This window comes from Salmo trutta, chromosome 14 (assembly GCF_901001165.1).
Source record: "Salmo trutta chromosome 14, fSalTru1.1, whole genome shotgun sequence".
NCBI classification, from domain to species: Eukaryota; Metazoa; Chordata; class Actinopteri; order Salmoniformes; family Salmonidae; genus Salmo; species Salmo trutta.
The window spans coordinates 64,147,373-64,159,088 of NC_042970.1; the positions used below are offsets into that span (position 1 = coordinate 64,147,373).

Sequence of the window (11,716 nt, forward strand, 5' to 3'; positions counted from 1 at the left end):
TGCATCTGTACCTTCCTTTACACAGATGGCTCTTATATCTTCACACCTTCCTCTCTTTTCTTATTTAAAACACTGATTGAGACATCTGATCTGATGCTATCATAATAATGGGAAGCTGAGACATCCATTTTACAACTCTGTCTATGGGCCTGTCCATTTCACCAGTTCTATCAACTATCCAGATCAAACCTGAAATTCATACATTAACGACAACAAGATGTAGAATATTTATTGAATGACATTTAATAGAACATCATCACCATCTGTGGGTCGTCTGACACAGATACATGTGGTTGTTTGTGTTCAGTGGCTGTTGGGCTCAGTTTCCTGTCTAAACCAGCAGCACTTCCTGCCAGCCATACAGGTTCGAAAGACTCTAAACCACTTCCTGTGTTGATGCTGCACAGTTGTGACACATGCACCTGTTAAATACTTCAATCTCACACACTGGTCAATGTGTGTTTCATGAGATTGTGAAAGGGAGTTTGAATTGGACCGGCAGCCAAGAATTCTGATCCAACACCATTGGATAGGTGAAAACAGGGTTCCACAATACAGTTCTCTCTGATCAGTGCCAGACCAGAGAACCATTTTCAAAGTACTCTCCTTTGAGTTGTGGAGTCTCCTTTGAAATGTCTCCTTAAACAACCTAAAACTGACTTAGTTAGAAGACATACTAGTAACTTCCAATAGCTTTGTCAAAGCCCCACCACTACAACCATCATTTATCTAAACCTTTACTCAGAAACACTGGAGGGCACTATTACACCAATATAACTGAACTGTCGTCAGAAGATAGAATTGAACATACTGTAACACCTATTTTAAAGTCCCTGCGTTGGTTGCCTGTAGTTTTATAATTGATTTTAAAAGCACTACGTGGCCCTGCACCTGAATACATGTCTGTCATACTTTTAAGATACTGTATGTGCCCGGTCGGTCCCTCAGATCCTCTGGTTCAGGTCTTTTAGTTGTTCCAAAGGTGAGAACCAAAACATTTGGTGAGGCTGCCTTCAGCCACTATGGTCCTGGCCTTTGGAACAGCCTGCCGGAGTTTCTGAGGGCCTCAGAAACTGTAGACATTTTGAAGAGCTACTTTTTAGCTGTGCTTTTGCTTAGTCCTACTATCTAGTTTATCCCATTGTAAAAATCTTTTTTTTTTTCATTTATTTTAGTGCATTAGTGTCTCATGTCCACTGTGATTGTTTTACTATTTTAATTTCTCATTTTTATATTTCTAACCTTTTTAATATTTTATTTTCTATGCACTTTGAAATGCATCATCTGTAACAAATGTGCTATGCAAATAAAGTTGTGATTTGGTTTTGATTAGGAAAATAGCCCACAGTAGAGCCATTCAACCACAAACTGACATTAATATGCAAAGTGTCTCAAATGATTTCGTACATATTTACTAGTGTGTAATGCAGTAATACTGTGATTAATGCATACTTAAGTACTTCTCAAACAGCTTAATAGTCTGGATAATTAATTAGTAAGTGTTCTTTAAAGCATTCTTCATGCTATAGTAAGTTATATGAAAAACACTCATGAAAACAGTTTTTTTGTTGTGGTTCAGATCCCCTTTATTTTTATTATTAAAAATAGGCAGTTGGAAGGAAAGGGGGAGATGGTGGAGAAATTCAGTCGCCGAGGCAAAGTGTGGCTCGGAGTTGTGTGTGCTTGAGTCACTCCTCTTTGGGGAGGCTGTTGGTGCATGTGAAGAACTTCCACACACGTCGGAAGCATCGTAGAACGCCATTTTCCTTCTGCTTCTTTGTGTCACTGCGCACCACTTCTGCTGCGTTCGACTCCCCGCAGCACACCTCAGGAAGGCTCTCGTTGGATCCAAAATAGGACTAAACAGACAATGCAGAGCAGTGCAAGAGTAAGAACAACACATATATCCTTTAGCTGTTTCACAAAACATACCACAGACATCCAAAGTCAAAGATTATAGTAGCTCATTTATAATATTGTCCAGTTTCAGACAACCCTGATGCACCCCACTTACAAAGACACTTGACCTTTCATTCACGAAACAGGCTTCTTGTTCCTTACCTTTGGGAGTTTTGCAATCATATCATTGAAGTCTCTGGTCAGCTGATCTTCCCAGCCCTCCTTCAGCCACCCTTTGGAGCTCACCACCTTGCTGAAGACATTTTCAGTGTCCCGAAGGTCTTCAGCAGCCTCTGTCTTTGTATGACTGGACACCTCTTCCACTGCGTTTGGTGCCTCAGGCACCTCACTGAACACCTCAGGACATCCCCTGCACACCTCAGGACCTCCACTGTACACTTCAGGCACTCCACTGCATACCTCTGGACCTCCACTGTACACTTCAGGCACTCCACTGCATACCTCTGGACCTCCACTGTACACTTCAGGCACTCCACTGCATACCTCTGGACCTCCACTGTACACTTCAGGCACTCCACTGCATACCTCTGGACCTCCACTGAACACCTCAGGCACTCCACTGCATACCTCTGGACCTCCACTGTACACTTCAGGTACTCCACTGCATACCTCTGGACCTCCACTGTACACTTCAGGCACTCTAATGCACACCTCAGGACGGCTCTCAGTGGATAGGAGCACCAACTTGCTTATGCAATTTCCAGTTTTCTGAAGATTTCCAGTAGCCTCTATCTTCATTGTGTCACTGCACACCTCTTCCACTGCATTTGACGCCTCAGGACCTCTGCTGCACACCTCAGGAAGGCTCTCGATGGATCCGATATACGACTAAACAGACAATGCAGTAATGAAAGCGTAAGAAAAACTAGGTCAAAGATTATAGTAGCTAATTTATAATATTGTCCAGTTTGAGACAACCCTGATACACCCCACTTACAGATGGAGGTCCAGTGGGAGCCTTCCCTGTCAGGAGCCAGGCCTTCATTGGTCTCAGAGGGAGGTCCAGTGGGAGCCTTCCCTGTCAGGAGCCAGGCCTTCATTGGTCTCAGAGGGAGGTCCAGTGGGAGCCTTCCCTGCTAGGAGCCAGGCCTTCATTGGTCTCAGATGGAGGTCCAGTGGGAGCCTTCCCTGTCAGGAGCCAGGCCTTCATTGGTCTCAGAGGGAAGTCCAGTGGGAGCCTTCCCTGCTAGGAGCCAGGCCTTCATTGGTCTCAGAGGGAGGTCCAGTGGGAGCCTTCCCTGCCAGGAGTCAGGCCTTCATTGGTCTCAGAGGGAGGTCCAGTGGGAGCCTTCCCTGGGCTTTCAGTGTACAGAATTGCCTCTTGAGCATTTTCTGCAATAGAGTTCAATTAGTGACTAAACCAGTTAGAATGTGGCAAGCAGAGAGTGATATGAATTATTGGTTCATGGCACAAACTAGCTGCTCCTCCATGGAGAGTGATGAGACCTTTTTTGATTATTTGTTTTGGTTGGCCAAAGCTCTGCAGAAAGAAAGAGGGTTACTGAGCACAGAACCCAATACCAGATGTCTACAGCAGTACATCTGTCGTTTTCAAATTAATGCTGGAAAGAGTTATCTGAATGGGAAGAATATACATTATACCTTACATAGAACAACAACATGCAATATAAACAATGAAAGTGCAGATGAGATTAATGAGACCTTAATTAGGATGAGGAAACAAGTCATTTTAGATGATCGATAAATTGGTTGTATAGCTAACAGATTCGATATGATCCAAGTAACGTGTTTTTCGAAATTGTCGAATGCGTGCAATATCGGTCCTTCTCATTATCGGAAGACCTACTTACCTAACTGAGAACAGGAAAAAATATACGACGCGTTTGCTATCGATATACTACTGTAGGTTGGTTGTGATTGTGAATAACATAACCTCTGAGTAATGCACATAGAATTAGGAATTAAAATGTATGTTATTGGACATTATGACGAGCATGGAATTATAATATAGATTCTATTTCTATGGTGACAGCGTCGTACATTTCTGAGCACATTTATTTATCCTGTCGTATCATTTGCCCCTGGCCAATCCTATTTCTCCCTAATGAATACAGATCCTCTAGCATTTTTACGCGATGTCACTGGGAAAAAAACGTCATTTATGATGGTTTATTGGCATTGGCAATTCGCATACAAAAGGCTTAGAGAAATATATAAAACATGCCATACAGTATTAAAATGTGTTGGTTTAAAAATCGCTTCAAACTTGAAGACAACAGGCTATTTAAAGTAGGCTATATGAAATGAATTTCAGAATCAATCAATACGATTTACAGTATGCTTATGTATCAACAATGACCAGTGGTGGATATTTAACATTATACTGTACTTTTAATACATTGAAAGTGTATGAAAATAGCAAAATCAGTGTTGATTGAACAAATATGCCAAGATTGTCAATCCATGCTGATAAAGCAAATAAATATGTCAAAATATTACAAAATACTAAATAAATAAGAATATTCAAAATAATCTTCAATGTTTTGAGTTTACAATCATTTGATTGAAATCGAGAATTTAGGCCTATTTAATACATGTTTAATTAATATTAACTTACACACCTGTTAAACATTTCACTCTCACAACCTGGTCAATATGTGTTTCATGAATTGGACAGATAGCCAAGATGTATAATTCATTAGCCAAAACAATTTCAAAGTATTCCAATAGGCCCAACTGTCTCCCTACGATGTTATTTTTGTGTTAACGGCGATGTTTACAGTAATTTAATTGTAATTCACTTTTAATGAATTAACAATGAATTTATCATTTTGACATAGGCTAAGAGGAGTGGAACCCAGTCATTGAGTGGAACACATCTATCCTGGATCCTCTGGTAGCCTTGGTGCCAGTTGTCATTCCTGTGCCACTGGGTGTCACTGTCTCTCTCTCTCTCGACAGATGCAGCTATACTGATCAAAAACATAAATGCAACATGCTACAATTTCAACAATTTTACTGAGTTATAAGTTCATATAAGGAAACCAGTCAATTTAAATAAATATATTAGGCCCTATTCTATGGATTTCACATGACTGGGCATAGGCCCACCCACTGGGAAGCCAGGCCCAGCCAATCAGAATGAGTTATTCCCCACAAAGGGGCTATATTACAGACAGAACTACTCCTCAGTTTCATCAGCTGTCCGGGTGGCTGGTCTCAGACGATCCCGCAGGTGACGAAGTCAGATGTGGAGGTCCTGGGCTGGCGTGGTTACACGTGGTCTGCGGTTGTGAGGCCGGTTGGACTTACTGCCAAATTCTCTAAAACGACGTTGGAGGTGGCTTATGGTAGATACATTTGCATTCAATTATCTGGCAACAGCTCTAGTGGACATTCCTGCAGTCAGCATGCCAATTACACACTCCCTCAACTTGAGACATCTGAGGTATTTTGTTGTGTGGCAAAATTGCACATTTTAGAGTGACTTTTTATTGTTCCCACACAAGGTGCACTGGTGTAATGATCATGCTGTTTAATCAGCTTCTTGATATGCCACACCTGTCAGGTGGATGGATTATCTCGGCAAAGGAAAAATGCACACTAACAGGGATGTAAATACATTTCAGCACAAAATTGGAGAGAAATAAGCTTTTTGTGCCTGTGGAAAATGTCTGGGATCTTTTATTTCAGCTCATGAAACATGGGACCAACACTCTACATGTTGTGTTTATATTTTTGTTCAGTATACTGTACATGTCTCCGTTGTGTTACAATACTGTAATGTGAAGCAGTGACAACCATAAGGGTGAGTGTTATATGCTGTTATAACTCTAAAACACTGTTATCATGGACATAACAAATTGATACCCCCATACAATCCAATGAGACATTTTGACAAAACTGGTTTTATTCCACACTGCTTCTTACATGCTTGTCTTCTTCATTGGTCCTTTTTCGATGAGCTTGTTTCCTGTAAAAGGTTGTTGTAATGAGTGATCAAGATAACACCGGATGAAAACGTGTCAGCAGCATCAATATCAACAGTGCACAAACAGCTTAATGTTTGTGTTTATCATTCATGTCTAATGTAGGAAAAAGGGCACAATTGTATTATGACTGAGTAGTGTTCTGGAGCAACTGTAATGCCCTTTTGATTGTGTATATATTAAAAGGATACATTTGACATTGACTGATGGTATAGTAGCCAAAAATACTGAACAGTCTCTCACCCCAAAGTGCTCCCAGCCCCTTATCTCGGAGTAGAGTGCGTCTCCTGGACAGGAGGTGTCCACCAGCTGCCGGTGCCCGTGGAGGGTGAAGTTGGCCTGCAGGCGCCCGCCATCCACTGCACACTTGGCCAGGTGTTGGCGCACCAGATCCAGGGCGTGGCGTGAGGGAAGAGAGGCGGAGTAGTTGCCAATGAAGGCCACGCCGTAACCATAAGAGTTCTGCCCCCTGGTGTGGGTGCCAAGGTGATGCCAGCCGCGCCCCTCGTAGATGTACCCGTCAGAACCCACTACAAAGCTGAGGGGAACATACATTTAGGAGTTGGAGTGATAAAACAAATTGCATTATCTCACAACCCTGATTCCTGCTATAGCATCTTGTCATTTTATATTGCACAGTTATACTGTGTAATAAATATCATGTCAAGATTTGCTATGGTATGACTGACTGTAATTGTAGGTTGACACAGTACTCTTGTCTCCATATATGAAGCTTAGTATAAAGGGTTTGTTAATATCTGCGAATGGATGTATGGGTCAAAGGTCACCTATATCCGATGTCGGCCCAGCCGCGGTCTTCTTGGTGGAAGCGCTGCATGGCCCTCATGCTCCTGGAGCACTGCCGGAAGGAGTGACAGGGCCTGTTTGGCTCGTAGGTGTGGTGGATATACAGGAAGGGGAGGGGCAGGGCAAGAGGGAAGGGAGATCCTCGGTAGGGTGCTGCCCCCCACTGACACCGTGGGATGATGGGAGGGCAGTCTGGAGAGGAGAGGTTGAACAGGTTCAATTCATCTTCATATTTACAGACTTCAAATGAATAGCCTTTTATGACCTACAATGTCATAACTACAGGGGTAAATGATTCCCTCTCCCCCACCCTGAGACTCACCCCAGTATCTGTGGACAAATTCCAGCATTCCGTCTCTCACTGCTTTTTCCACCCCTGTATCCTTGGCTATCCACTGAGTGTCCTCCAGCCTCCACACCAGGTATAGGGTCTCCATCACCTGTCTCTGGGTGTCCAGGGTGCCCAGCAGGGCTTGGGCAATCTCTCTGCGCTTGGGGCTGATGTGGCTGGATACAACCCCCAGGTCTTGCCCCTCCAGGACATGGTTGTAGTAACCCTTCAGAACCTTGCTGAGTTTACCAGGCTGTTCAGAGGGGGCCAGGGTGGCAAGATCCATGCCCAAAATGGACCCATCCATTCCCCCGTTGACGAGGGCATCGGTGGCCAGGGTGGGCACCCGCGACAGCTGGAACACCCTGGGGTGGGTCACGTTGTCCCAGCAGCCGTCCGGCCCCAGACGCTGAGCAGGTGGAAAGTCCTGGAGGCTAAGGAACGACAACCCTAGGTTTTTGGCCAAGGTGAGGGGAAACATGCCCAGAGGAGGGGTGCCCTCCAGCTTAGCTTTCAGACCCACCTCAATGCCTAGAAGCATGGGAGCGATGGCCACTGTGGTGCCATCTTGGGTCAGAACGACCCCTCTCTCCTCACCACGGTCCGTCACAAAATGGTGGATGGCTTTGTCGAAGAAGCCAAAGAGAGTGGTGTTGAACACGAAGGTGTGGGTGTGGCTGATGTTGTTGGAGGCCCCCAGGAAGTGCAGGGTGAGTGGGTCCTCATGTCCGGCCGTCCTGCGGAGCCTCCTCACAAGGGCTAGTGGGGACAGGTCTGGGTTCGACTCCTCAGCCTGCTCTACGGCACTTATGAAACTGTCCATGTCCCGCAGGTGGTCCTCTGAAACCAAAACAAATGTTTTGTTCGTGCTACTACAGACTCAGTGCAAACAGTCACCTGGGGCTTCATTCATACTCATGTTCATACTATCTTGGGGTATTTAATGTATTGTACACCAGCTATATACTAGTGACTTTCTGTGTTAAATTGAGCTCTGTTTAACAATAGAAGCATATGTTGCCAATGAAGATGTGCACGGACAATGCAGTAAGGCAGCCGTACCTTCAGACATATGAACCCAAATAAACATATCATTTCAGTCCATTAACACAGGTTACCTGAACAGAGAACGCTGTAGCACGTTCCAACCACAATGAAGAGCCATAGAACCACTGTAGTCATTCTGAGTGCAGCTGTATCACACCAGATCCAGAGGCTAAACTAAACCCACAAACAATCCCCAGACAAGGTCAACCCAGGCTGCCGATGAGAGTTGTAATCTTCTTATCTCTTACAGTCCAACACTCTGTTATGACAAACCACAACCACTCATGACAAACCCCAAGCAGAATGTCCAGATGCTCAAAAGGCTTTGTTGCAAGTACCTAAAGCTGGTTTCACTTCCCACTTCGGGGAATCAATGTGTTTGTAATGCGGTGTCCCAATAGATGAAATAACTCTTTATACACAGACGCCTCCAAATATTGATTGGTTCCTACCCAAAGTCAAAGTTTGTCATCGGAAAACAAATAAGGCCCTTTCAAGCTTGTGACGAGGTCAGGCTTAAAGGGACAAGAGAAGTGCTGAAGATATACTGGTTTGTATTAGTCATCACAGTGTTTTTTTCCCATGATATACATCTATTACATCCAACTTTCACACATATGGATGTAATTACACACACATATACACAGACACACACAGATAGTGAAGTCTGGTAAATGTGTTCCACGATGCATAGAGAGGGGCGGTCTGTTTACCGTCAGTGTCAGGGAAGCCCAGTAACCTTACTGGAAATGACACTTAACAAATTCCCCGAAAACAACCCAATGTAGTAGGCATACACTATAATCAGTGCATGTATGCTTTTTCAGATGACAGAAACGTTCCTGACTCATGACATTAGTGTCCCATGGCAGGTGGTGTTCATTGGCTTATGAGGTTTTGCTGGTAGGGAGTAAAGGGGAACAAAGTCTATTACACTTGAGTGACTGCTGCATTGAGAACTGCAGCCAGTGTCTGTTTGTTTTTGTGTTTTCCATCCCCAACCCTCTTGTTCTCAATGTATGAGGTGAATTTTGGCCCCTGTTTATTTTCCCTTTGTGTCATTAAGCGAACATCCATTACCAGTGGATAAATGGGACAATAGTGGCCTCTACTGGATTATAATTAGATATATTTTTTATTATTTGTGTAGGTTTAAAAAATCTGTTTAAAATAGGGATTTATGAAAACTAATATTTAAAATAATTGTATCAATACCATAATGTTTCAACAGAAGATATTTCAACATTCATATTGTGATGTGTGAGTGTGACGTATCACCCGGCATAATATTTGCTATGTTTATTTCTTTAGAGTCAACTTTCCACCATGTGTGCTCATTGAATGAAATAATCCTTGTTTTTATTCATATTCTGTTCAAGAGTATCTAACCGTAGTAGCACGTTTCCTGATGTGTTGAAACGGATGGATGGTTGTCAGAACAGTCATTGAGTGATGTTCGGTACTAATGCCGCATTCAAAATAACTGGGAACTGGGAAATCTCCGACTTAGTGCGTTCAAGACAACTGGGACCTCGGGAAAAAATTAGCTCCCACTGGGGAAAAATCATTTGAACTGTCATCCAACTCGGGCATCCTTCTGGAGTTACGACCTAAAGATCACTTACATCATGATTTGACCTGGTTTCTTTCCAGAGTTCCCAGTTGCCTTGAAAGCCCCAACAGTCATGCGCTGATATCTTATTATACTCCAACATTCTGCTGTTGTTGACAGTCACTCACTCTCTTCCCCTCCCCCTGTAGAAAATGGAGACTCGCTTCACTAGGGGCAAGTCTGCAATTCTAGAGCATTCGCTCACTAGACTCAAGACTGAGGTCAGCATGAGCGCATTCACCCTGCTCTTCTCTGAAATGGTGCAGTACTGCCAGAGTCGGGTGTACTCTGTGTCTGAGCTGCAGGCACGCTAGGCAGACTTGGGTCAAGGCGTGGGGGCTAGCCTGCTGGATGTGCTGGTGTTGAGAGAAGAATGGAAAAAGGGAAACCGAAGTGTTGAACATACTGCTCTTCATCAAGGTATGACCAAGAGAACTTTGCACATTGTGTGTGATTCACATACTAGACTTTTTCATTAGTGTAATAACAACCAATGTATGACATTATACTACATTCACATAACATTAGGCTATAATGTAATACAAATATAGCCTAGGTATGCATGGCTCTTGGCTGTAGCAGCAACTTGACCTCCACTTCAAGAGACCTGGCCTCAGACATAAGCATAAACACAAACAAACCTTCACCTTTCTCTGCCTTCCGTTCCCCCTCGATTCCCCAGGTGTCGGTGTGGAGGGCCCTGTTCGGTAAGGAAGCGAACAAGCTGGAGCAGGCCAATGACGACGACAAGACCTACTATATCATTGAGAAAGAGCCCCTGATCAACATCTTCACCTCGGTGCCCAAAGAAAACAGCACGCTCAACTGTGCCGCTTTCACTGGGGGCGCGGTGGAGGCCATTCTCACACACAGCGGCTTCCCCGCCAAGGTCACGGTGCACTGGCACAAGGGCGCCACTCTCATGATCAAGTTTGATGAGGCTGTCATCACCCAAGACAAGGCACTGGAGGGCAGATAGGATAGAAAGAGTTCAGAGGTAGTAGGAAGTGTGGACTGAGATGTAAAAGGGATGTACTGTATACCGTTTTGGCTGTATAATGTATAGTGCTTCCTTTCCTATTCACTATTCATTTTATTGTCCTGACAGATGTGGGAGATCGGAGAAAGTACTCACTTTAACTTCCCTATCTGTTGGCAATATTGCTATGTGGGAGGAGCCAGTTTTTACATCATGGCATCAATTTGTGTACATAGTTAAAGAACTTCCCTACTATGACTAACCCACTATAGCTACGACATGATACTTCTTCCACCGCCGTAAATGAACTTCATGGCATTTTCAGAAAGTTAACAGATTTTATTCAGAAAGGTTAGCTTTACTAGTTATTTTACCTATTCGGTGCATTTGAATCAGTGAGGACAATGACGTAGAACAAGGAAAGAAAGCTAGTTGAAAGTACAGTATTCATTCATTCAAAGGACCTACTCTAGAGGCAGATGAAAGGGAGGAGTAACAGTATGGAAAGAGAGGAGTGTGGATTGAGCAGCTCAGTGATGAGTAGTGATGAACAGTGATGAGTAGTTCACTGATGAAAAAACATAAATGGTCACAAATAAATGCACTTTATCAAGGGCTGATTGATCAGCAAGATGTAAAATGGAATCCCCTGATTGAACAGAATTATATATCACTGTATAATCATATGCACTTCAGTCTTATTTGTAATATCTAATGGGTAGGACATTTTACAATGCTCCCCATTTAGACATGACACATCATTGTGTCATTGTAAATATACATGTGGCTGCTTTAATGTCCACAACTTACTTGGTGCTTGTATATTGCTTTGTCAAAATTAAAATAAATACTGTAATACCTGAAATAATACCTTTGTATTTCATTGAAATGACCAAGAAGTGTAATGTTTAAATTTGCCATATGGACCAGAAATTCCATGAGAATAAATAATTGTGTCAATAACATAGGTCTCAAGTTATACATAGTTAGATGTTGTGCTTGGTATGTGTTTTACTATTGTCTGAAATTAAATGTTGGCCAGAGGCTGTAAAGAGACGGTAAAGTTGAAG

The 11,716-nt window shown here is 43.2% G+C and overlaps 2 protein-coding genes and 1 pseudogene across 2 annotated transcripts; 1 reads left to right on the forward strand and 2 right to left on the reverse strand.

Annotated features, from left to right (window-relative positions):
* Nucleotides 1-1,688: 1,688 nt before the first annotated feature.
* LOC115147843 (uncharacterized) lies at nt 1,689-3,391 on the reverse strand. Its single transcript, XM_029690116.1, has 3 exons — nt 2,858-3,391; nt 2,062-2,748; nt 1,689-1,859 (listed from the first exon to the last, which is right to left on the reverse strand). The coding sequence occupies exons 1-3, from the start codon at nt 2,903-2,905 to the stop codon at nt 1,689-1,691; spliced, it is 906 nt and encodes a 301-aa protein (XP_029545976.1). The 5' UTR covers nt 2,906-3,391.
* Nucleotides 3,392-5,766: 2,375 nt separating this feature from the next.
* LOC115208616 (N-acetylmuramoyl-L-alanine amidase) lies at nt 5,767-8,446 on the reverse strand. The gene is made up of 5 exons (XM_029776818.1): nt 8,127-8,446; nt 7,000-7,848; nt 6,659-6,869; nt 6,114-6,408; nt 5,767-5,854 (listed from the first exon to the last, which is right to left on the reverse strand). Exons 1-5 carry the CDS (start codon nt 8,188-8,190, stop codon nt 5,825-5,827), a joined length of 1,449 nt encoding a protein of 482 aa, XP_029632678.1. The 5' UTR covers nt 8,191-8,446; the 3' UTR covers nt 5,767-5,824.
* Nucleotides 8,447-9,819: 1,373 nt separating this feature from the next.
* LOC115208624 (trafficking protein particle complex subunit 5-like) lies at nt 9,820-10,900 on the forward strand (annotated as a pseudogene).
* Nucleotides 10,901-11,716: the final 816 nt, after the last annotated feature.

Bases quoted from the DNA above. Each gene is read 5' to 3' on its own strand.
- LOC115208616 (XM_029776818.1), bottom strand. From the start codon at position 8,190: ATGACTACAGTGGTTCTATGGCTCTTCATTGTGGTTGGAACGTGCTAC. The intron at 7,849-8,126 runs GTAACCTGTGTT...TTTTGGTTTCAG, and splicing joins CTACAGCGTTCTCTGTTCAG to AGGACCACCTGCGGGACATG. The intron at 5,855-6,113 runs GTGAGAGACTGT...AACCTTTTACAG, and splicing joins GGGGCTGGGAGCACTTTGGG to GAAACAAGCTCATCGAAAAA.
- LOC115147843 (XM_029690116.1), bottom strand. From the start codon at position 2,905: ATGAAGGCCTGGCTCCTGACAGGGAAGGCTCCCACTGGACCTCCATCT. The intron at 2,749-2,857 runs GTAAGTGGGGTG...TTGTCTGTTTAG, and splicing joins CTCCCACTGGACCTCCATCT to TCGTATATCGGATCCATCGA. The intron at 1,860-2,061 runs GTAAGGAACAAG...TTGTCTGTTTAG, and splicing joins TGATTGCAAAACTCCCAAAG to TCCTATTTTGGATCCAACGA.